Raw genomic sequence first — 27,141 nt, 5'->3', positions numbered from 1 at the left:
ATCGTTTGATTAAATTTTCTGATAGAAAGAGCTGCGTGAGGTTTGATTTGCTGACCCAAAGAAGAACATTTCGGATTTAATTTAGGGGCAGAGACTGTCAGCAATTCTGTCTTGTGATTATAATAAATCTGAAAAAGACGGAAAAGGTGACTCACGAATTTCTTGTTATGAACCAAGACAGTTTGCTCTTCTGTGTCAACGTTGTACTTGACGACGTCGCCGTCTCGGTTACGGTACAGTAACTCATTACCTGTGAGGGGGAAGAGACAGGCCGATGAAGAATGACGGCAAAGTTATTAAAAACATTTAATCAAACAGGATATTGAAGGAATAGCTCAGCGATTATCAAACAGCATCTCTGCTGCAGGTCCTCTACAGTCAAACTGAGATTTCAAGACCAACATCCAGTAAGATCTGCTTGATGCATGTTTTTTGTTTTTTTCACCTGACTCAGTTGCACATTTCTATTAATCTGAGTATGTTATTTTTGATAACTATACAGTATTTTTCTTATGCTGTAAATTTCCTTACTGTACAGTCTCTTATTCTAATTTGTTGTTTATATATTTTGTACTTTTGCCACAAACTTTGTCTTCAACATCTTTTATGAGAAAAACCAAAGTAGGAATAGAATGACCCAGTTTTCTACATTTTTATAAATTACATTTGTATGGAGCAGGTTTATTCAGCTCCATCAGTCAAAGTAGATTTGTAGAGGTGTAGAACCATCTTTCACTTCAGCAACAGCTGCAGGTCTTCTGGGATATGATTTTACCAGCTTTGCCCATATGGAAAATGATATTTTGCTCATTCTTTTCTGCAGCATAGCTTGAGTTTGAGCACATGCATTTGCATTCATCCAAACTATTCCACTGTAAATCTTGACCATCCTTCCTGTCCCTGCTGAAGAAAGACAACCCCACAACCTTATGCTGAGTTCTCAAGGCGATGTGCATTGTTAGGTTTCTGTCAGTTTTGGGCACATAGGCCAGAAAGATACGTTTTGATCAGAACACCTTCTTCCACATATTTTGCAGTGTTGCTTACATGGCTTTTGGCAAACAGCAAATGGGACTTCTTATGGCTTTCATTCAAAATCAGCTTCCCACCTGAGTTGTGGCTCTCTTAAGCTCCTCCAGAGTTAGGGGCCTCCTGGCAACCTCTCTGAACAATCTTCTCTTTGTCTGGCCTATCAGTTTAGGTGGATGCCTTGTCGGTTGGCAGTTGAGCTACATTGTTTCCGTTTTTAGATGATTGATTAAACAAAGCTCTGTGAGATGTTCAAAGCTTTGGGATATTTTATTTAGAACCTAACCCTGCTTAAGCTTCTGCACAACTTTCTCTCTGCTGTGTTCCTTGGTCTTTGTGATGCTTTTTGTCCACTAATGTTCTGTAACAAACCTCTGAGGCCTTCATGAAACAGCTGGATGTTACAGACATATGGATTCTGTTTGAAAACAGCATATCACTTTCTGTCCACCGCATAATTATGCATTACTTTGTTTATCACATAAAATATCAGCAAAATATTTTGAGGTTTTGTGGTTGTAATATGGCAAAATGTGAAAAAGATCAAAGGGTGTGAACACTTCTGCAAGGTATTGTAAATTTCCAAGGTTTCAGCGTTTATATTAATCACATCACATCTTTTTGGGCCCTAAAATGTTCCAATAATTTATTCTCCCTTTAAAACTGACTGTAAAGCCATTTATTGCACATCCATGCTGATGATTTCTTCCTATATTATTCATGTTAAAAAGGTTTTACTTTTCACCTTCTGACAAACATAGTTAACCACTTGACCAAAATCAACAGATTACGTTTTATTAATCTCAGGGAAGACAAAGTCTGAAACGTAGCTGCTGCGTTTGACCAATCAGTGTCTTTAGTCAGACAGGTCAAACAGCTCGTTGTCAGGCATTATCTACAATTAAAAAGAAAACAATTTGCTATTTTAAACTATTATAACTATTTACTGTAATGCGATATATTTTAATTGTTTAAAATGTGTGCTGGACTCTTGACTAAAACTGACATAACACACAAGACGAGTACTAAACTCTAGATGCTTCCACTCTATTACTTTTTAAATTTCAAAAGGAATTGATTTTCTGTGTATCTGACATCCATCCACTCCCTAAAAGCTCAGTATTTTCTAAAAGCTGCATCAGCTAACTTCATGCTAGTCTAATCCATTGTATAAGAGTGAAAAAGCATAGGCTGCGGTCCAATTGTAGCTTCAAATATCAAACTTTATTGTTTCCAGCATTCAAGCTGTTTTAGGTTTTAAAAAAATGTAAATTAAGTCAACCTAAACTATATAACGTTAAAATCTACAAGTGTAATTCATTTTCACCCTCAGAGAGAATTTTTTTAAATATTACAAAGCACTTGATTAAATTGTGTTTAAATACATACTTGGTTATAATCAGGAATATAAGAAACATTTAAGTTCAACATTTATGACTCAACAATGAATGTCATGTGTGAAAAATAAATCAGGAGCATGTTTTATGATTTTCCCTTTGCCATTGTGTTTGTGTTTCTAGCTGATTATTATTTCCATGTTTACAGAGGAGAAATATGTAAAAAAAAAAAAAGTGTATATTAAAAAAAAAGAGAAGAAACCGAGCCCAAGGCAGCCGAGTAAAAAGTTGTTAAAGATTGATGATGTTACATGTTGAGCACCAAATTTGGACGTCCATGCACAACATAATGGCAAATCCGATATGGAAGCGGTAAAATCTAAAACCCAAATGTGAGCTCATATGATTAAAGTTTGTTTGGGGATTTGTACTGCAAGGAGAAGGAAAGGCAGGAAAACTAACAGACAAGCAGCACTAAGCTCAATCGATTTAGCCATGGGCAAAACAAGGCAAACAAAAAAACAATAGAGTCCTACTGTGTTTAATTTCATCCCAGTATATATCCAACTGTTCAGTGAAGGCCTCAGAGGTTTGTTGGAGAACACACAGCCTCATGAAGACCAAGTAAGGAGAAGTTTAAAGCAGGGGGTAGCTTATCAAACAACCTGCACTGCTCCATCCATCACCTGAAAACACAAAGGGCATGGAACAACAGACATGACCCTCAGACTAAACTGACAGGCTGGGCAGAACAAGGATTAATCAGAGGCAGCCAAGATTCCCATTGTACATATGGAGGAGGTGCAGAGATGCACAACTCAGGTGGAAGAATCTTTCATTTACTTGAAAAATCTGGCAATTATGGAAAATTGGCAAGAAGAACGTAGCTGTTGAAAGAAAATCAGAAGAAGTCCACCACTGTTCAGCAGAGACAAGGGAGCAGGTCAGTACTGACGGCAAGATGAATGGAGGTCAATACTGAGCAATCCGGAAGGAAAACCTTTTAGAGGCAGCAAAAGACTTTAGACTGGGGCGGAGGTCCATCTTCCACCAGGACAACGATCCTTAACTTACAGTCAGAGTAACAGTAGGATAGTGTAGACCAAAGCAATTTAAGTGTTAGAATGGCCCAGTCAAAGTTCAGACGTAAATCCAATTAAGAAATTTTGACAAGACTTGAAAATTGACATTTACGGATGAGTTTTCTAGATGTGTAAAACTGGAAGAGATTCCTCAAATGACTTTCAGCTTTAACTGAAGTGTTAAATCAGGGGGTTTGGATACAGATTCTTATTTGTAAAAACCTTTCCTTCTTTTTCATAGTTATGCATTGTTTTGTGTTGGCATATCACACAACACCCCAATTAAATACATTGACAAAATGTGAAAAATGTCAAAGGGTATGAATACTTTGGTTAGTTATTGTATGGTAGTGCGGATTCAGTCACAAAAGCCAAAGGCTCTGACAGAAAGGCAACTTGGAGACTTCAAGCCACTAAAAGAAATCCTTGAAAGAAGCCGTTATTTGAAAGATGTATGAACATTGGTGCAGCTCTTCATCCATCAGGCCTTTATCAGCGAAGGACGTTTAATATGGCAACTGCCCCCTTTAACCTTCAATCTATCCGTGCTCCCGTGTCTTATTGCTCTTGTGATCCACAGAAACACGAACAACCACGCCATTTGGTGAGGTAATTAGAACCCAGAGATTGTTATGCAGGGTGCTTTCTATCTGCTAGCATATCTAATTGTCCATTAGGGGTGACAGAATTACCATCACAATGGCTTTAATGTAGAACTTGCTGGCGATAGCACATTCAGACAGTTTTAGATTGGTGCACCAAAACGTCCTCTCAACAGCTTTTGTCTCCTTGTTAAAAACAAGGGCAAACTAAACAAAGATGGAAAATGGACTCATTTATTTCTAGTTATCTCTGCTGCACAACACAATCTGCTTTTACACGTAGTACTATGCAAAAGACCTGAGGCGTCTTTCATATATTCATGAAATGGTCAGTTAATGTAGCGAAATTGAGTGAAAAAGCAGCCAAAATAAATAAAGAAATGAAAAATGGGAAAAATTTAAATACCTGTAAAAATATTAATTTAAAGAACTATATTATAAAATATTACCGTACATAAAAAGTGGCTCCTTTTTGGAGCCACTTTGAAGGCTTTTAGCTGATAATATCGGTACATCCTGGACCTAATGACAAAACTGACTTTTTTCATTTTTACAAAAGAAACAAATGTTCATTTCATATTTTGATATCTCAAATCATTGTTATGTATAAAGTAGGGATAAAACCAGATATTTACCTACACTGTATAAAAATATTTTTCCTTCACTATCTGACATTTTCAGTCACGATTACAAAAATTATTTCTGTTTGCTAAAAGCCAGAATAATGAGCAAGACTTTATTGGGAAAATATTTGATTACTTTAAAATAAGAAGTGTACAATGCTGTTTGGATTGATATATGATGTGAGCAATGGAAATCAAAAGCAAATTCCCTGTTTGCAAACTTGGCCAATAAAGTCGATTCTGATATGAGATTATAACAAGGACCCAGCAGCTCTCGCCTTCAGAGAGTATAGGGAAATTAGGTGTAGTTTATTAATTTAGCTGCACTGTAAGAATTTACCACAAATCTCGCAAATTTTCCCCATCACTGCCCAAATATACGTTCCCCACTAAGATGATCACTTTAGATCCCATCATCCCTCCTTCACCTTTCCAGCTCTTTGTTTTCTCTCCTTTCAGGTACACATTCCCATACAGCACCCGAGGCTTTGCGTCTTCCCTTCAATGTTTTTCTCCGTCTTTATTCCCTTCAGTCGCTGTGCATCAGCCCAGGGCGCTTTTTCCCACTCTGATCTATACCTTTCGTAGCAGTATGTCTTATTAATACAGCCTCCTGCCCTGGGTGCAGCCCTTACCCACCCTCACAGCAGGGAGGCAGGGGGGAGAGCCAGGGGGGTGGGGAGCCACACAGAGATTCACTGAGATAAGGAAGAAAAACTGAGAGAAAGATGTTATTTGCTAGGACGATCTCTAAAGATGTAGCTCTGTAAAGAGGTTATTAGTGATCAGTATATTACCTGGAGCAGATGGCTCTTATAAAGGACTGCCAATTTGAGCAGAACCAGTTCAAAACGCTGTCATTCCTGCCATCCTGAAAAACGTGTACGGTCAAAAGCTTTGATGCAAACCATTCCAGTGCTAGAGCTGCACCGAGATATCCTTGTGACCTGCTGATTTTCAGCTTCATCAGCCTTGACCAGCGACCGATAAGTTGGAAGTTCAGAAATCCAAACTAAGCTTGTTTCATAATACAGTGGTTTTTGTCATTGTTAAATCGTTCAGACAGAAATGTTTACAAGTAATTTTTTTCCAAGTCCAAGTCAAGCCTCATGCTTATCACATCTGGTGCACCTCTAATCAGCATCGCTTTTATTAGTATGGCTTAAGTACAACTCAAGTCACTATCTCTGGTTTCTGATCATGAAATGAATTTTAATGTCAGTAAATATGCCGCGCAAATATAAAACAGTTTTCATTGCTGATTTAATTTATTAAGGGACAAGAGAGCTCTACAAACCAAGCTGGCCCTTGATAAAAAAGTAATTGGCTCCTAAACTTAGAACTAGTTGCACCATATTTGGCAGCAACAACTGCCATTAAGTGTTTGCGATAACAGGAATGAAGTTTAACATCTCTGTGGAGAAACCTTTAGTTCAGCTACAGTAGAGAGTTTTCCAGCAATAATGGCCCATTTAAGGTTACCCCATAGGATCATAATTGGATTGAAGTCCAGACTTTGAGTAGCCCAAATCAGAACCTTTCATTTGTTTTGGTTTTGAGCCATGATGAGGCGGACTTGCTGGTGTGCTTTGAATTGTTGTCCTGCTTGTGTTAAATGTGCCTGGCTGGACATTCTCCTCCTGCTAGAGAGCAGAAATCGTGATTTTATCGACCACGGCACATCACGCAGGTCCTGCAGAAGAAAAACAGCCCCAGATAATGGTACTAACACCACTGCGTTTGTTGGTATGAGGTCCTTATTCAGGAATGTTCTGCAACTTCTACACCTAATGTAAAAGGACAAACACCTAGAAAAAAAGTTTCATTTTTGTCTCAACGGTCCACAAAATAATATCACAACAGCCTTGCAAGATCATCAGAATGTTTTTTTTTTTTAAATGTAAGACTGGTATTTGTGTCAGTTTAGGTCAGCAGTGGTTTTGACCTTGGAACTCTTCCATGGAGGAACGTTTTTGCCAAGTTTGTTTCTTATAGTTCAACCATGACCTTAATTGAAGTAAGTGAGGCCTGCAGTGCTTTAGATGTCATTCTGGATTATTTTGTGACTTCCTGGAGGACTTGTTGATGTGCTCTTGGAAGTCATTTTGGTAGACCAACCACTCATGGGAAGGTTCACCATTGTTCTGTGTTTTCTGCATTTGTGGGCAATGGTTCTCCCTGTGGTTCAGAGGAGTAGCTAAGTCCTAGCAATGAATTAGTAACTGTTTCCACGCTGATTTGTTTCTCATCTTACATTTATGTCTTTGGCGGGATCATAATGTGTTACTTTTTGAGATCTTTTAGGCTACTTCATGTTGTCAGACAGGTTCAATATATGTTTCAATATATTAAGAAGCAGCCAATTATATTTTCTCATAGGACCAAGTTGCTCTTTTCTCTTAATTAAATTATCATTGGAGAACTGCATTTTGCAATTATTCAGATTATCTTTTTCTGATGTCAAAATTCATTGGAACATTTGAAACATTTAAAGGGCCAAAAACAAAGGAGGAAAATGCTTTCATAAAACAGTGGGACTGAGTGTCACCTAAAGTTAAACTCTTAAACTTCCAACTTGGAAAAATAAAGTGCTCATCAGAAAAGGTTGAACCCCTCCCTCCCCCGGAAATAACAGAAATCGGCAGCAAAGAAATAGCTTGTTGGTGAATTACTGCTTTAGGGTCCCTAATCCCAAAGCGTACCGTCCACAAAACCACCAACATGTGATTACACAGTACTCTGATTGAAATAGCCAGTTTCTGTAAGCTGTGCTGTTAGCTGGGAGGTGAGCCGGGCCAAGGTGTTAAGTTCTGGATGAAATGGGATTTTTCTTGTCAGTTCCGGGTCATTTGTCCCTGCCCACAGCTGCGGATGATGACTGGTTTGATGGAAGTGACACGAGTTGCTGCAGAACAGTTTCAGTCCCCCAGTGCAGTGGCATTGCAGCCGCTGGCTCATGTGGGCTGTGAAATATTGGTTCATAAAAATTTAAACTGCATTTTAATTAACAATCCACCTCTTATATTTATAGTAATTTTCTCCCTCATAAAAAGGGAAGTTTCCTTTGCATAATTCCCAGTTGTAAGGCTCTGCAGGCTCTACATTCTGCACCATGGGGTGTGGATTTCATTTTTAACTGGCTTGATAAATGAGCAGAGTAACAAGTGAATGAGGGGACAAACAAATGAGCAGAAAAAAACCTCGAGTCTGAACTTGCTGACAAACACAAAACAGTGAAATCAAGCTGCTGCTGGCCAGTTTTCACACAGGAAGTAATTTGTGTTTATCTGAAATGTCAATCACTGCCGATTTTTTTACTTCATTGATCTCAAATGCTGCAGCTTCTCATTTCTCTCTCTGAGCTGATTTATTTTAGCTTAAAATCTTTAAAAAAATTATTTTCCTCTCCCATTATTTAATTCATTTGGATCCTCTCTACCTTTATAAAGCAGCAGGTCCCAGCAAATATCCAAACCCCCAAAACCTTTAATCTGACACATACACTACACCCTACTGTGCTTCTTTCTTGGAAGTACGCATGGTTAAAGATGTTGGCAAGACAAAGTTTGAGGCACTTCAGGGAGATCAGCAGTATGATCAAAGATAACACCCTTCTCTTCAGACTTTCTATGTCGGGGTCCCGTAAATAAGCAGCTTGAAAAAGAAAGACGTCTTTCATCTACAGCGGGGGCTTCAGAGTTTGTGCATTGCATTCAATTTTCCAGTATTAAGGTTATATACAATAAAATATCGTCTTTTTAAGTTCTGAAAGTTATCTGAAAAGCCCTAAAAATGAGATAAAAACTTCTAATTTAATTGAATTAAATCTTTATTTTACCAGGAAGATCCTATTGTTTTAAACCTCCTAGCCAAGATAGGCAGTTAAATAGTTACACATAAGAATCATAAAAACGTGATATACATTTAAAGACAGAACAAAGAGAAGAATGTATGGGCTAAGAAAAATCATTCAAAATTTCCGTGATTAAAAATGTTATTACAATCAGAAGTTTCTGTCATATTAATTTGGGGTTTTGATTGTTTTATTTGAGTCTTTTTTCCCGGGTGGAAACAACTTCTTTGGTTTTGAAACCAGGAATCTGGTTTTGGCAGCACTGAGGGAATAACCAAGTGACTCAGTAAAGATCATCTTTAGACTGACGTGGGGACATTAAATTAATTACAAGGTATTGCAGTGTGTCATAACATTGCAAAGATGGGGACTCAAAGTGTGCCCCTCAGATGAAAGGACATGTGAGTGGCACTGGTTAGGATGTTTAAGAAACCCCATGAACCAAGGCTCAAATGTGGTAAAACGTTAAGTGTCCCTGTCCACAGTAAAGCCAGAGTTTTTTATCGCCACGGACTGAGAGGGTCCTGAGCAAGTAAAAAGCCCCTGCTCCAAACTCTTCCATCTGTATTAAAATGTACAGCTGCCCCCAAGGAGAACCCGAAAGGCCTCTGGAGAAAATCTCTATGCTCACAAGACACAAAGATTGGCCGGAGCTGGCCACATTGACAAGAAAATTAACAGCTGCATGCTCAAAACTTTGACACATTCGGATGTTTCAGTAGGACAAAGATCTCTAACACACAACAAAACTGGTTAGGAATGCACAAAACAGGCTAAAATTAACCTCCTGTGGAAAATGTATGAACTTTGCTTAAAAGGTGAATCAATAGTTGGAAACCAATACATTTTTGGCTAACATACAGTACAGACCACAAGGTTGGACACACCTTCTCATTCAAAGAGTTGTCTTTATTTTCATAACTATGAATATTGTAGCTTCACACTGAAGGCATCAAAACTATGTGTTGGACAACTTGTTTGCTGAATATTGGACCATTTGCACGTTGCTGGACGCCACCAGGCCTCCAGGCGTTTTCGGCCATTTTGTATCCAGGACAGTCCGTTCCTACAGATCCCGTCTGACATTGCGACTGATATGACGGGGCGCCCCAAGTCTGACGTCACAGGACACTATATAGGAAGGCGCCCATTTTGACCATTTGCCTCCAGCTGGAGACCGTGACACAGTTACCAACATCTGAAGCATCACCTGGAGAAGAGTCCCGAGTGGATTTCATTTATTCTCTCTCATTAGCCAACGAAGAATTCATAACTGAGGTTTCTGGAATAAGAAGGCCAGAAATTTCACTTTGCCGATCGAAGACGTGAGTTTAACACGTAACTAAAAAAAACACGGAGTTTCAAGGAGACGAATCGCCACCGTGTTTTGTCCTAGTCGACTGTGATGGTCAGATCATATTTTCCCTTTCGCCAAGGAGGCCAGAGGACGAAGATTGACCGCTTTTCCTGAAGTTAACTGTGGACGCACAGTAACTTCCAACTTCCACCCCATTCTCTCTCAACCCCGCTCAGAAGGGGGACAATGACAAGTAAAACCCATCCTTTATTTTATTTATTTCTTAGAAAGTCTGGGCAGGGTACAGGAGGTTTTAGTGCGACGAGATTCACTATTTAATCTAATGTGTTCTGAATGATATGTGCAAGTAACCTTTTTATTGAAACTTTGATGTGCCGTGTTGGATGTCTGGAAGCCGCTGCGCTACCTAGCTTTGTGTGTGTTTTGCGGGGTTGTTGAACACCTGAGAGCAAGCGCAGGTGCGCTGTGACACTGGACTGTTAAAATAACCTCATGGTGAAATTCTCCATTTTCTTTGTCTTCAACCTTACTGTTTGCTAGCTTGCTGCCAAAAGTTTTATAACCCTTTGTCTGCCCACCTCGCAGAATTGGGGGAAGTTTTATGACTGAGTATAACTGAGTTACAGTTGGAGCTGTGCCACCACCTCCACTCACAACCACACCCCTTTGTCATATTATCATTTTTGCCATAACTGCTGGTTTGCTTTATTTTGTTTAGTTAGATATTTTACCCCTTTTGTGTAGAACTTTGCATGTTTGAGTAGGTGAAGATTATTAAATCGGAAGAGCGGATTGTATCAGGGCTGTGATTTAATAAATATTCACATAGATAAACAGAAGGCGTTCTGTGTTTATTTTGTGCAAGAGTGATTTGTCAGTCCAGATAAGGTTGAAGTTCCACACGTTTCAGAAGAAACGGTCAATTAAACAGTGACATTTCTGGTAATAGTTATCAATTATTACTGAGTATTTAACGGTTGTAATTATCAGAGGCATTGAGCCACAATTACAACACCAGAAGACATCTCTGGTCTCGATTCATAAATTAAGATTTTGGTTAAGAAATTAATTTTGTCAAATTTTTAATTATAATTATTGATACAAATTAATTAATCAATAATCATAATTCCAACATATGAATTAACACATGTGGAAGTATATACTGTACAAAAAAGTGTGAAACAACTGAAAATATGTCTTATATTCTAGGTTCTTCAAAGTAGCCACCTTTTGCTTTGATTACTGCTCCACACTCTTGACATTCTGTTGATGAGCTTCAAGAGGTAGTCACCTGAAATGGTTTTCAAACAGTCTTGAAGGAGTTCCCAGAGATGCTTAGCACTTGTTGGCCCTTTTGCCTTCACTCTGCGGTCCAGCTCACCCCAAACCATCTCGATTGGGTTCAGGTCCGGTGACTGTGGTGGCCAAGTCATCTGGCGCAGCACCCCATCCTTCTTGGTCAAATAGCCCTTACACAGCCTGGAGGTGTGTTTGGGGTCATTGTCCTGTTGAAACATAAATGATGGTCCAACTAAACGCAAACATGGAATAGCACGCCGCTGCAAGATGCTGTGGTAGCCATGCTGGTTGAGTATGGCTTAGATTTTGAATAAATCCCCAACAGTGTCACCAGCAAAGCACCTCCACACCATCACACCTCCTCCTCCATGCTTCACGGTGGGAACCAGGCATGTAGAGTCCATCCGTTCACCTCTTCTGCACCGCACAAAGACACGGTGGTTGGAACCAAAGATCTCAAACTTGGACTCACCAGACCAAAGCACAGATTTCCACTGGTCTAATGTCCATTCCTTGTGTTCTTTAGCCCAAACAAGTCTCTTCTGCTTGTTGCCTGTCCTCAGCAGTGGTTTCCTAGCAGCTATTTTACCATGAAGGCCTGATTCACACAGTCTCCTCTTAACAGTTGTTCTAGAGATGTGTGTGCTGCTAGAACTCTGTGTGGCATTGACCTGTTCTTTAATCTGAGCTGCTGTTAACCTGTGATTTCTGAGGCTGGTGACTCGGATGAACTTATCGTCTGCAGCAGAGGTGACTCTTGGTCTTCCTTTCCTGGGGTGATCCTCATGTGAGTCAGTTTCTTTGTAGTGCTTGATAGTTTTTGCAACTGCACTTGGGGACACTTTCAAAGTTTTCCCAATTGTTCGGACTGACTGACCTTCATTTCTTAAAGTAATGATGGCCACTCGTTTTTCTTTACTTAGAATTTCTATTATGGCAAGAAAATAGCAGCTAACAGTCTATTCAGTAGGACTATCAGCTGTGTACTGTATCCACCTCCTGCACAACACAACTGATGGTCCCAACCCATTTATAAGGCTTGAAATCCCACTTATTAAACCTGACAGGGCACACCTGTGAAAACCATTTCAGGTAACTACCTCTTGAAGCTCATCAACAGAATACCAAGAGTGTGCGGAGCAGTAATCAAAGCAAAAGGTGGCTACTTTGAAGAACCTAGAATATAAGACATATTTTCAGTTGTTTCACACTTTTTTGTTCAGTATATAATTCCACATGTGTTAATTCATAGTTCATAATTCATAGCCTTCAGTGTGAAGCTACAATATTCATAGTCATGAAAATAAAGACAACTCTTTGAATGAGAAGGTGTGTCCAAACATTTGGTCTGTACTGTAAATTATCCAATAGTGCTAATGCTAGAAGTAGGCATGGGCCTGTTACCTGTCTCAAGGCATATAGTGGTTTTAAAAAGCTAAGGTTTCAAACCCATTAAACGTTTATCATGGTTTGTGTAGTATGTAGCAGACCCCACTTGCCCCTCCATCTCCCGTTTCACTGCACTATAACCCAGTCACCATGGTTTCTGTTGTTTACAAGAAAAACAGCTGGCTACCTTAGACGTTATCGGCTGGAAACTAAAGGAACCTTTGAAAGTAAAATTTGCATGCTAAAAGTCTATAGCAGTATGCCTTCCAGCTAGCCTGCACTCCGTATACTGCAGGCTAGCTAAAAGAGCCCAGCAAGCTAATTTTACCTTCCTGTGTTACTCCATAATAGCTAAATGACAAAACACATTATTTTAGCAGAAACAATGATTGTTTTCGGGTTAAAAGCAATAAGATCAAAGTGATTTACTGAGATTTGTTTTTATCAATAATTTTCTTTTGGTTGTATTGTCTGGGTATAGAGACTTTTTTTTGTCTAATATTAGCAACAGGAGCAAGACAGGGACCACTCTATATAAAAAAAAACTTGCTGAATTTAGCTAAGTTTAATAAATGGGTCACTAGATGTTTATTGTCCTATTTTCTACGAAATTCAAAAAAAAATTAATAAAAAGACAAATCTTTTGTGTTGTTCCCAACATTTTGTTTTTCAGATTATTGTAATTTGTAAACATTTGTGAAAATCATCCTAAAAATACAAGAAAAGCACCCGTCTGCATCAGCTACCTCTGCAGGTTGGCCAAATTGTCACCCTTCAGGAACTGCAGCCAACATAAGTGCTACAAATGGCCTATTATGCAAATTGTCATTTAGCGACTTTTAAGACGGAGGCAAGCTATTTCTTTTTCTGATGAGTTGGCAACACTGTCCTCTAGTTAAAACTCGTAATTTACACACTCAGAATACATGTTTATTTGGGGCTTTAGACAAAAGGCCTTTATAAGAAAACAGTATGCAGAGGAACAGACTTAACTTCCTCTAAGCTCATGTACTAAACAGTTACCTGAATCGTTTAGATGCAGTTATTGTTGTAAAAGTCACTGCACACTGTGAAAGCACTTTAAAGCATCACTGCTCATCATTCATCACATATACAGACAGCTAAAATCTCAATGATTAATGCATTCTTCCAACATCCTTTAACAGTACTAGAAATACAACATTTAAAGCTACCTAAACAACACAGTATGTGAGCAAACATTTAGGAAAAAATAAACAGGCACAACATTTAAACACACCATAAAATGGATTTCATGGACCCATAGCCTCTACTTGCAATTAGTTTTAAGCACTGCATAATTGATTTACCTCACTACCAGTGAGGTGACCTTCATGTCAGCTGTTTACACTCCACATGAGCCCTTACGCTCTGTCGTAATCTGGACCTGCTTTCCTCTCTCTCTCTGTTTGTGCACCAGAAGTCTGCTTCGAAACTAATAAACGCACTTGGAGAAAACGCGCATGTGCTCATAATGAACATCATTAGCGGGGCTGCTGCCCATAAAATAACAATTATAACAACAATAATGACAATATAAAGCACAATGTAGGCCTGGGTTTCTTCATCAAAGCCTGTACAAGCCTTCACTTGTTTCAAATCATCAGGGGAAATTATTCAGATCTGCAGCTGCATCATTTAAAGATCTGAATTCGGGTAATAAGTGGTAAAAAAACAAGTGCAAACGGATACATAAGAAATAAAAAGCCCAGACTTGCATGTGTTTGTAGAGTCTATGCAACACATTGATCTGCAGCAACATCCTCACTTTTTGGAACTGCTGCTGTTAATACTTTCTACAACCTTCTTTTGCCAATAAGACCGAACTTAGTCTTCTTCAACAATATTTCACAAGGTTGGAGCAGACAGAGAGGGATCTTTGACCATACCTCCTTGCACATTCTCTGTAGATCATCCAGAGACCTTTCTGATGTTCTCTTCAGTTCACTCCACAGGTTTCTATAGGATATAGGTCCGGACACTGAGATGACTTTGGAAGAAGGTTGATTTTGTATTTAGTGGAGTATTTCTGTGACATATCAGCCATATTTTTTGGGGTCATTACCCTGTTGAAAGACGAATGACAACCCATTTTCAGTTTACTGTTAGAGCCCACCAGGTTTTTTATTTAAATATCCCAGTATTTCATACTGCCATGCATTTTAACAAGGTTCTTTACAGTCTGAGGAAGAGAAACAGGCCCACAACATCACAGGTTCCTCAAAGAACCTAATGGTAGGCTTGTGGTGTTTTTTCACATGTTCCCCTCCAAGCCCAATTAGTGTGCCTGTTGCCAAAAAACACACACTGTCACAATCTTCAAACCTTTGTCCTTGTGATAGTAGGACAAAACAGTACTTTTCCTGGTATGTCTCCAAAACATAAAGTGACATTCAGATGGCATCTAATGGTTGTTACGGGGACTTGCTGCCTCAAACATTTTAATATTTCCCGCAGCTCTGCAGTAGTGAACTTCAAAGATTTGCTTTACCTTCCTTACCATCTTCCTTAACGTGCACAGTGGCAAGGTAAAGCTGGGTCCTCCTCCAGCCTTGTTTGTCACAGTTCCAGATGTTTCATGTTTTTAATTATTGCTCAGACTGTAGATATAGACAAGTTGTTTGTTTCTTGTAGTAATTTCCAGATTTATTAAGATCAGCCAAACATCTGCTTTTATTGGCATGTTATCTTGTCTTTTCTATTTCTATGTTGCTAAGTGAAATAAGACTCTGTCACATTTTATTTATGACCCTGAGAAACAAGAAGTCACTGACTAATTATTACTTCACAGGAACTGTTAGGGGTGTCAATAACTGTAGCACTGGTGGATTTATAAAAAAACAAACTAAAAACCATTTAGTTCTTAAAGCGATATTCCTCCTCACTGAATAATTGTTCTCATATATGCTGCCTCAATAAAAGAGGGGTTTATTTTAGGGATTTTCAAATATCTTTACCAGGGGTAAATACTTTATTTTTTGTTTTTCTATCTCTCCTACTAAATAACGATTTTAAGTCATAATAATGTGTTTTATGTTTTTTAGTTTGTTTTCTGCATGATTTTACTGTATTCTCTAACAACATACTTCAGATAATTTTAGTTTTTTTTTTTTTTTTTTTTGCAGTTAAATAACTTTTATCTGAACCTGCTTGAAAACAAGATGGGTTAATCCAGACATATTACTTTTCAACCTATAGTAGCTAAAAGGGATGTGAAAGAAACTAATTAAAATCAGTGTTTAAATTGAAGGGTGTAATTACAAAAATGTCACAAAAATGTCCCCCCCCCCACCTGTTCCCTTTATTTGACAAAATGGGTGCTGGTTCAGCTCTGCAGTTAACTGCTCATTGAAAGAGTAAATTTAAAACATTAAAATGACAGCATAAGTAGATTCTTGCAGAGTTTGAGCAAAATAACAACATAAACACAGAATATTTATTCCAATTACATTTCAACAAGACCTGAGGTAATTGCTGAATTGATGGTCTTATTTTACAGCAATGGGTCTACAACCTTAAAACCTGGTTGAAATCGATCACCTATCTTGCATGAAGCATACGTCAGGTGTGATAACAGTTACCGAAAGACAGTAATAAATCTGTACCTGTGGAAAGGATTTCGGACTGTAGCTTGATTTTTATTTGATAGACCAATACAAAGTAGTACGTGATTGTGAAGTTGAAAGAAACTTATATCTAGTTTTAAGAAGTTGTTTTTATTCCAAATTAAAATCTGAAAAGTGTGGTGTGCAGTGTTATTTAGCATCAATTTGTTAAACCAACTTCTGCTTTAATATAAGTGTAAGGAAAGAACAAAAGTAGGACAGAAGGAAAGAAGATAAGAAACAAGGAATAATGGAGGACACAAGGCTCCCTCCACAAGGCTCCTTCCTTAAGGCTCAGGGTACTAAATCCCTACTAGAGCCATTTTCTGGGCTAAATTTCTACCCTGATACTTTGATTTAGCCCCGTTTGCTGCAGTGGAACCGAGAAATTTCTTCAGTGAAAAACGTATCTTTTGAGGTACATGCCCACACCCCACATTGATACATCCAAAAGCCTTTACAAGGACTTTAAAAAGTTGTCATTACTTGATTAATAAAATAAGTTAAGCCCATCCACTAGTTTAATACAATATTTCTAAAAACCTTTGTATGGTTTCTGTGTCAGCAGGAGAAAGTTGACTATTTTTAGCTCCGTCTTTGCTGCTCAAACTTGGATCAAAGGTAACACCCAAGTCTTCAGATGTTGTTCCTTGACGTTAGCAGCTTTAGAGCAAAGAGGCAGATGAATTTACCATGAGACACACACAGACACACAGATCCTGCATCAGATTTGTCTTCCTCCTGAACAGCAAGGAACTTCACAGCTATCAAAAGACTACTCATGCTTCCTTGAAAGACAAAAGAATTTCCCTTTATGCCAAAAAGTAATTTTAGATTAAGGTGTTGTAGAACTACACTCAATTCTATCTCTAAACCTGCTTTTTCTGTGACACTGACTAAGTAATGAATAGAGCGAGTGGATGAAGATAATGTTGGTAATAAAGCTGGTTAGAAAAACAGTACGGGACAAAATCTCTGAAGCCAATTGTCTCCTAACTCCAAAGTCCTTTTTAATAAACCAAAACAAGAGGCTCTTTATCAGCTGTAAACCTCCATTATACATACTGGCAATACAAACACGCTTTGCTTGTCTTAATCACAGTTATAAGACCTGCCTGAAGTCACAATAATAGTCTTTTCCATCGCCCCGGCTGGTCCGTTCTTCTCAAAAGATTCCCCCTTTATCATATTTAACAAACATTAAGGGGAAAAAAAATAGGACTCCTGGAGTGGCAAACAAGAGGAGTGTGGCCATTAAAATGGCAAACATCTGCTCGCAAAGCTGGCATCATATCCCTGAGGACAGCTTTCACCTTGGTGGGATGAAAAGATGGTGATGCTGTGTCGGATTCAGATGGAGAGCTGAAAAACAGGCATCTGTGAGATATCAGTGGTGTCTGCTAAATGTGCAATTACCAAACCAAGGCAGGGAGACTTGGTGAAGGTTTCTGAGCATGATTAGAATACTGATGGAGGGAAACAGTTCATGGAGGTATAGACAATTTTGTGAAAAGGTACTTGCTGCCTTAAAGATTTAAGCTGTTTTTGCTTGTTTGTTACACTTAATGTTTCAGATTAAACAAAATTTGATACAGAAAAGCTTTATTTAAATAATTTTGATTATGAAGGCCATAAATCTATCCAAACCAACTTGGATCCATGTGAAAAAGTAATCGGCCCCCTTGTTAAAAAATGAATTAAATGTCTTTACCCAAATGTATTTGAAAATCAGGGTTCATTGTCTGACAACTTAAAGAGACTAAAAGATCTCAGAAAGCAACACTTATTTATGCCCAGATCTAAACCAATTTCAAGTAGGCAAAGGTTTATCTGTAGAGGACTATTTATACACAAGTCAATTCAAAGTCCTTCACAGGACATCAAAGGGAAGGCAAAAAGAAAATAAAAGTATAAACGTGAAAGGAAATCATAAAAAGATGTTATAAGGCAGGTATGAAAGGCATGAAAGAAAAGGATATTTCAAACAGTTCGTTAGTCAGGTTGTTTGATCAAAATCTGCTATTTTCATCCCTGATTTAAAGGAGCCAACAGTTTCTGCACATCTCAGGTTTTCAGGGCGTTTGTTCCACAGCTGAGGGGCTTAGAAATCAGATGCTGCCTCACCTTTTTTAGTTCTGGGCCTGCAAACACAGATTAAGCATCAGGGGTCTGCATGGTTCATACCTGAGAAGCAACTCAGCAATGTATTTTGACCCAAGACCTTTTAGTGTTCTGTGAACCAATAACATCTTTATTCTAGCAATGCTTTCAAGATGATTGTTAGAAGATTTAGTAATATAGTTTATGTGGCTGTCAAACTTTAGACCCAAGTCCAAAACGTAACCCAGGTACCTTGCATGCTGTGTGGCCTTTAGAGTAATAGAGTCTGGTTGAGTACCAACACTGATCCTCACATGGTTTCTGTTATTTGCATAAAAACTAGAAGACATTCTGACCTATCCACCCACTGATATGGATACACCAACTCAGTGAGTGTGGTGGACTGCACTGTGGCTGCTGGGTGGTTCCCCGACAGCTATCCTCTGCTCCTTTCTGGGGTGTGGAGGAGGGGGTGCTGTAGACCTGTGGTGGTCCTCCCAGGGCTCCTGGGCTCTGGGGGGCCTTTGGATGTGTCTCTGATCTCTGTGTCTGCCTCATGTCCTGGGGGGCAACTCTGTGGCTCCTCACGGTCACTATTAAATATTCTTATGGAGTAACCTTATCTACACATGCTCACACATACACCCACAGGCGTTTGGATTCAGGTGTTTACAGATATACTCTATATTGGGCTGCAGTTGCCACTAGATACATCTCATCTTGATTAGTGCCGTGCAGTTTTCAGTAATGATGTTGTAATGCGTTTGATGTTTGTCCTTGTGTTTTTTTTCTTTCTCTCTCTCTTTCTGCAGGTGTAGAAGCAGACTTCTAGGGTGTTATCTTGCATTCTCTTATGCTTCTTTCTTTCCTCTCCCGTTTAACTTTTTGCCCCACCTCTCTCCCGTTCTTCTCTTTTTTTCCCTTTCGAGTGCAACCCTGCTGGTCAGGACACATAAAAAAACAAAATGTGAGTGCGGTGGACTAAGCTCATGCCATGCAACAGTGATATAAAGTTGTGTGTCGTCAGCATATACAGGTGCTGGTCATAAGATTAGCTTTTCATGTTCATACTTTTCAGTTGGCCAACATTTCTAAAAATCCTTTTTTTGTATTGGTCTTAAGTAATATTCTAATTTTCTGAGATACTGAATTTGGGGTTTTCATTAGTTGCCACTTATGATCAGCAAAATTAAAAGAAATAAACATTTAAAATATATCAGTCTGTGTGTAATGAATGAATATAATATACAAGTTTCATTTTTTGAATTGAATTGCTGAAATAAATATTTTTTTTCATGATATTCTAATTTTATGACCAGCACCTGTATTTTGTAGGAGATGAAGTAGTACTCTGAGCTAGTGGGATTACATAGAAGTCAAATCAAAGTGTCCCGAGAATGGACCCTTCAGGAACCCCACAATAAAATTTTTTTTTAACCCGATTTATAATTGCCAAATGACACAAGGTAATCCCTGTCTGCCAAATACAATATGAACCAGTTTAGTACTAGACCACTTCATTTTTCCAGCCTTTCAATCAGTATGTTATGATCAACAGTGTTAAATTCAGCACTGAGACAGAGTTATACCAAGACAGAAGTTCTAGACCCAAGATAAGAAGAAATTAGAAACACACTCATTCATCTATCAGTCTGAAATGCATTACCAAGTCTAAGACCTAGGGACTCCAGTGAAGCGAAGAGCAAAAACAACATAAAACACCCATCTAATATTTGCCAATAATCTTGAAGACTTATCAGAAAGTATTCTGCGGACTGACATGAAAACATTTTGAAGGTGGGCATACCGTCACACCTGGCAAAAATCTAACACTACTTCTGGAAAAAAAACATCATGGAGGGGTAGACAAATGTTTGCTCTGGTGGAATCTGCTTATTTCAGAGTGGGGGTCTTCCTTTTTAAAAAATACAATCCTGAACAGAACTTTACAATGTCCCAAACTTAAAAGCTTTAACCATAAACATACAAGACATTCTACCTCCCCATCCACAACTCTGATAAGACAGCCAGAACATCCATTCTTTGGTGATAAATAATGATAAATGCAAATTATATTCTCTGGAGGACACTGAATTAATGGTTTTCATTATCTGTAAGCCATAATCATCAAAATGTCAAATGGTAAATGAAAAGAAATGACCAGAAATAAGACTGGAAATAATTCACTTTATGTGTAATGACTGTGTAATACATGAGTTTTTACTTTCTGAAATGAGTTACAAAAAATATTTAACTTTTTCACGATATTCAAGCATTTTTAGATGTACTTGTACTATGAAAAAAGTCATGCTGTAGTAAAATCTAAATCATTAAGACACCAATAAAACTCTATTTTTATACTTAATGGGTAAATCATGTTTAACATGGTTATGAAATTTCTGCACCACAATTATGTGATTCTCTCCTCGTTGCTGATTGCAGAACGGTTCACAAGGTTCTTCGGGAAGTCAGACCAACCTAAATCCCAGTAATTAGTTATTATAGAATTATAGTATTTTTATAGAAAAAAATACCAACTCTTTTTGTCATTGTTGTAATGAGTCAGAGGTTTCCCAAAGTTGTCAAAACTCAAAAGTTAAATTTTAATTTAAATATCCATGTCGAATTTGATGGGACACTTCCATTGTCTTGGAGAAGAGTTTCCATGGGCAGAGTTCTTTTTGATTAGCTAACAATTTAAACTGGATTTGTGATACGCCCTTCCAGAAGTTATGCATGTCTCAGACTTCCTTTGTTCTCTGAGTTCTGCACCTGTCTGAACCAAGCAGAACACAGACTAATGCTGCACTCGATGTCTCTGCTTTTCTTTCTAATCACTTTTCCCAACTAGTTTTTTTCTTAAAATGACAAAATCATTGTTAGCCACTCAGCAATTTATTTGCTTTACAAGTTAAGGAAAACCCAAATCTCTGACTTCCACCACTGTGAAGCTAAAAGCACTGGGTTTTTCCACACTGTACTTTCCACTTGAGAAGGCATTCAAACCAGAGCTTCAATCCTGTCCAAGGACTCAGCCTTGTGGACTGGTCACAACCCATTTCACTCTACATCAACCAGAGCTCAGGTAGCGAGGCCTTGGGGCATTGAGCTTGCTGTAGCTGGATTTCGAACAGATCTGCGGTTCCAGAGAGGGAACCTGTTTGAATCATGAGGAAAATGTTTGCCAATAATTTAACTTTTGTACAACTAGAAGTAATTACTTTTGTTTGGCCACATTTCGGGACTAGCTTATCCAGGAGGTTCCCTACAATTATTATACTGTACCATAACTATATGTTAATCACATTTAGCTCTTTTGTATGCCTATGGGATCCCCCCTGAGGAGCTGGAGGAGGTGTCTGGGCAGAGAGAAGTCTGGGTGTCTCTACAGAGTCTGCTGCCCCCGCAACCCGGTCCCGGAAGACAACGAGGAGCTTTTATGTATTCTGCATCGAACATGAGCTCACCTAGATGAGATAGATTTTTGATAACCTTCATTGAAATAATTATTCATCCAGCCCCATCTTTCACCTGTCTCCCTGAGAATTAGGTTGTTCTGTGCAATTATCCATAAGTATCTGTTTATGCAGTCTGGCTTGATCAATTATCAAACATATTCTCTAGGATTTGCTATGTGTGACACACTATTAAACCCGCTTCATACATTTTATTAACCCTGAGTGGCCTAGTCAAAGTTCAGACTAAAATACAATCAAGATGTTGTAGCATTACCTTAAACAGGCCATTCATGCTCACAAACCCTCCAATGTGACTGAATTAAAACAAATCTGCAAAGGAGAGTGAGCCTGAATTCTTCCAGAGTCATGTAAAATACTATTTGCCAGTTATGGCAAACATTTGAAGGCAGTGGTTGCCTTCAAGTGTTGGCAAAAACAGCTCCTGGGTTTAGTTGGAGATATTTTTTTTCATAGAGCCAAGTTGGTTTTAATAGTTTATTTCCCTTAATAAATGAAATTGTCTTTGGAAAAGTGCATTTTGTATTTACTTGGAGTACATTGGATAACTTGTAAGCAGTTTGTTGTGATCTGAAATACTCAAGTTTGACAAAGAAGCACAAACAAAAGACATCTATAAGGTTTATACTTTTCACAGCACTGTATCTCAGAACTAAATGACTGAGGGTGTTCAGGTCTGATTCAATAACTTTGATACAACATTTAAAGCTTCAACATCTTGCTGCAGTAGGTTATACAGGGCTATGCAATAGGGGTAAAACAGAACATTGTACACAATTCGATACGGGGCAGTGCAACAGCCAAAATAAACTTTTTTTTTTTTTTTTTACTTTTGTTTTGATATAATTAAATGAATTGCTAGACAACGTAGAGAGAGGCGGACTTTGTCCATCTGTAAATGCACAAAGTCTGCCTAAATTTTTAACTTTTTTTTAAAACTGAATTAAAGACCTCAAATGTTAATCAGAATGTTTGATTAAGGGAATGGAGTGTTATGCATTTTAAATGTAAATAAGACCATAACTGTTGTTTTAAAATATGTTAGCCTTGTCTTGATGCAAATATCTGACTCATCTTAATAAATTCCCTGGAAATTCATAAATGTATTCCAAATCGGGCAGGACACCACGTGTTCTAGTCGGTGGATGGATGGATGGATGGATGGATGGATGGATGGATGGATGGATGGATGGATGGATGGCACAGAAGCTAAAAATAAAGAAAATAAAGTGATGTTAAATGAAAGTTCAGTAAATCGACTGTAGAAATCCACATCTCAGTGTCTGACACATGCTGCAAACACATATTATAACTGACTTTTATATAGCTAATAAAATAAACAACAAATTATACGTATGGGTTGTATCTGTTTCCTTAATACAATAGAAAATGACACAACAAATCTATTCTGCTCAGAAAAAAACCACAAAGTGAGATCATTATGGCCTCTCCAGGTTATATTCAGTCTGCCTCCGGGGAACTGACTGATAAATGGAGACCATCTTAGAAGAAATCATAAAACGAGCTAAACAAGGTTTCAAAAAACAATCTATTTCAACCTCCAACCAGAGGAGCCTTTATATCTAAACCAAGACACAATCCTGAACGCACAGATGTTGGTTTATCTCTGGGAAAAAAAAGTGAAGCTAACGGAGACAAACTAATCGGCTTACGGGTCTCTCTAAATCTTCCCCTCTAATTTCTCTCCTTTTTGTGAGCTGCACTTAATGATTCACCTAAAAACAATGATTTCATGGAGGAATAGAAAAGATTAAAGACTGGAGAGCTTTCAACCGGCAGGTCTAATGTTTGTTGGAGATTGCTCCTTTGTGTAAGGATCATTACAAAACCACCTTCATTCACAATGTCATGTCAATCTTTGGTTGAGGAGCACATTTATATTAAGTGCAAACCAGTATTAATAATTTTTAACAATAATAATGTTCTTACATAATTACTACACATACACACATATTAGCATCTCTGGTAAAAGGGATGTTTAAAGAGCCTTTATAAATTCACATTTTCACAACCCCCCATTTGCCAATAGGACTCCACTTAATTGTCTTTTTTTACCATTTCAAAAGCATGGAGTATACAGAAAGAGGGATCTCTGACCCTTCCTCTTGAAACAATCTCTCCAGATCATCCAGAATCACCCGTGCTCTCTTATAAGTGCAAACTCGACTGCTCCCTTTGCAGGTTTCTGTGATCTTCCCTCAAACTGTTTTATTTCAGCCACACTGAAGAGTTTTTTTTAACATGAATGGCCTGTCTAAGCTCATACCTCAGCAACCCAGTCAAATCTAAGTACAGGCTTAGACTAGGCAACTTCAGTCATTCTGAGGTAGACTTGCTGCTGAGCTTAGGATCATTGTCCTGCTGCATAACCTAAGTGTGCTTGAGCTGCAGGTCACAAACTAATAGCCAGACATTCTCCTTGAGTATCTTCTGCTAGATAGCTGAACTCATAGTTCAATCAATTACGGTAAGTCTTCCAGGACCTGGAAAAGCAAAGCAGTGCCAGACCATGCCACTACCACCGCCATGTTTGACAGTACATGTGATTTAGTTTTTTTTATGCATTAGAAAGCACACCTTCCAAAAGTTCAGAGTCAAAGGCAAGAATTCTTGCGTGTCTGAAAGTTTTCTTTTCAGTCAACAGAATATTTTCCCAAATGTCCTCGATATCAGGATATTTTCAAGGGAAATCTGTGATGGGCATGTTTGTTCTTCTTGGTCAGCAATGGTTTTCACCTTGGAACTCTCCTATGGATGACATTTTTGTCTCTTTTGTAATACTGAATCATGAACACTGACCTTAACTAAACCAAGTGAGGCCTGCAGTGCTTCAGATGTTCTGGGTCCTTTTATGATATATAGGTTCTATATAAGAGATTTCTTAATTCTACAGGTCTGGAAGTCTTCAGGCTTCAGAGAGTGAAAATAATACATTTCACCCCAAATAAGTGGTTAATCACTGTTAATTCAACAAAGAGTGCAGTTATATTTTCACATTGATGATTTAAATAGGTTTTGTTCTCTTGATTTGAAACATTTAAGTGTGACAAAAATGCATAAACCAACTTTTTAAGCACACAAATAGTTTTTAACAGCTCCTTATCTCCTTTAGCCTGGGAACGTATTGGGATTTCTTTCAAAATGAGCTGGAGAATGACTCTGGGAAGAGGGGCATCTGTGTTTCTCTCTTACACCAGTTACCTTCAGGGCCCAATCTTAAATAAACAAAAGCCAATGTAGTAACAGCATATTTACACCACAGGAAAACAGGAAGTTATGGATTACTAATTAAGGTTCATATACACCAATCAACATAAGGTAATTACAATTACAGAAATGCTTTCTTTTAAACTTTTTTCTCTACACATCTTTTCCAGAGGTTTCAATTTTGCTGGTAAATCTGAGAAACAGATGTTAGCTTCCAGATGTGTACAGTACAACAGCAGATTTCAGAGATTCATCTGTGCTTATTCAGGCGTGATTGATTTGTTTACAACCTTTGGGTCACAGTCAGTAAGAACGACAAATCAGCCACATCAGGGCAATCTATTCACCGAGCACACCTGGGGATCTGCAGATTAAGAGTTATTCCCCTCATCATCCGAGATTAGGAGCAATGGTGTCGCCTTCCTGTCACTAATATAATAAATACAAAGTTTTAGCTTTCTAATTACGTGCAGACAGAGAGGGGAGGAGTTTGCACTCTCTATGTTTGAACAGCTGCACGTTCTCTAGCAGGCATCTCACTTCAGTAGAAAGGGATAAGGTTGCTTCACTGGAGATCTCATAAATCCATGATCTGTCAGATTCCTACATGCATAGCCTAACCAAGGCAAGACTGTGCAAAACAAACTTGTTTTCTTGACTGCTATAATGCATGGGTGTTAGTGTGGGACTACTCCTCCTGTCACTATTTCAGGATTAATAAAAGACAACGCAGTTCATGAATTCTAACAGCTGTGACAGTATGAAATGAAGAAAAAGTAGGGTTATAGTTACAGGTAATCAAGGCACTACTGAATTAAAAGGCAAATATGTTTTAGATGTAAATGTAAAAATCTTATGGTATGAAACATTAGAAAAAAGTATCAGCTTTTTAATTTTTGTTTTCAGAGCAGGTACGCAATTTTAAAACACTTTTCTGGCACAAAAAGAGTCTTTAGAGTCAAATCTCTCAAACATGATCACCATTACCATACATAGATGATGGTGCAGCGTGTGCAACAGCAGAGGCCTACTGCTAATTGTTGTAAACAAAAGAAATAATGTTTTCTTGACTGAAAACATTAAAAACAAGAACATGCCAAATAGATGGCGGCTTATTGGCAACAGAGAAAAAGGAGGAAGTAAGCATTGAGTTTCCTCAAAGATCCAGTACCTAGAAAAAGTTGGGGAGATTTGTCAAAGTAAAAGATTGAGGACTGATCTCTCCCCTAACCCCAAACAGTTTCTCTGTTGGAAATACGTTTTGCTCCTGGATTATGAGACAACTGTAATGTTGAATTAAATGGAAGGAACAACCTTAAACTGAAGGATGAGGACACAACACAGTTCATGTCATAGCTACTATAAACAGTTTCAACAGGAAGTATACAGCCAGACCATCAAAGGGATTGTAGGTGTTCTTAGCATTAGGTTTCCTAGATAATGAATCCTGGACCCTGTTTATTGCTTTTCAGATATGTCCTCGTCAGTATAAAAAACATCTGCTGATGTCCACAGCTTATTTTATTAAATAAATCGATAACTGCTCTCTCCTAATTTTCCTCCTTATTAGTCTTAGCCCTTACTTAGCATCATGTTTTCCTTAGTTTGAGCCAAATGAACAACCCTCTAAATCAGTATTTTAACTTCACTTCTATTAGCGCTACATTTTATTTGCAATAAAATCATGTGGCAGAGATAATGACATTATTTTTTTCCAGAAGCTGGACTGTCAGGGATCTATGTGTGCAATTTTCACAAAGTTAAAACACATTTACACTGTTTAATAAAGTACTTATCACAGCATTCACCATAATACTGCATATTGCATGTATTCCTGATATCATGCAGACCACCTTTCCATCAGTCACATGTGTAATGTTAGCTGTAACACCTAACTGTAGATGGATTATACATCGGCAGGACAGGCAGTCTCCTAGGAACAACATGGTGACAGCTACATTACTGTAGTGAAGTTAAACCCTCACCAGTAAAACATGGACTAACAATATGGAGAGAGAGGAGACTTTCAGTTTGATTTACATGATCTGTCCATGGTTCAATAATATTAAGATATTAATATTATCTGGTAACACAGTTGGTAAAATAAATAGGACTACTGTGTACATTACATTAAAAATACAGAACTTAAAGTGTTTATCTAAATGCTACCAGATTTTATTTG

At 38.2% G+C, this 27,141-nt stretch overlaps 1 protein-coding gene across 5 annotated transcripts in view; it reads right to left on the bottom strand.

Moving 5' to 3' along the window:
- The window catches only part of dpp6a (dipeptidyl-peptidase 6a), a 383,254-nt gene that overhangs the window by 80,054 nt on the left and 276,059 nt on the right, over positions 1-27,141 (bottom strand). For all 5 annotated transcript variants that reach the window (XM_047349742.1, XM_047349744.1, XM_047349746.1 and 2 more), the window contains one exon: positions 156-250. In XM_047349742.1, the coding sequence (XP_047205698.1) occupies positions 156-250 (95 nt within the window). The remainder of the gene's footprint in view (positions 1-155; positions 251-27,141) is intronic.

The sequence above is a fragment of the Girardinichthys multiradiatus genome, chromosome 21 (assembly GCF_021462225.1).
Source record: "Girardinichthys multiradiatus isolate DD_20200921_A chromosome 21, DD_fGirMul_XY1, whole genome shotgun sequence".
NCBI lineage: Eukaryota > Metazoa > Chordata > Actinopteri > Cyprinodontiformes > Goodeidae > Girardinichthys > Girardinichthys multiradiatus.
Note: the sequence above shows the minus strand (reverse complement) of the source record. Positions and strands in the feature narration are given on the sequence as shown.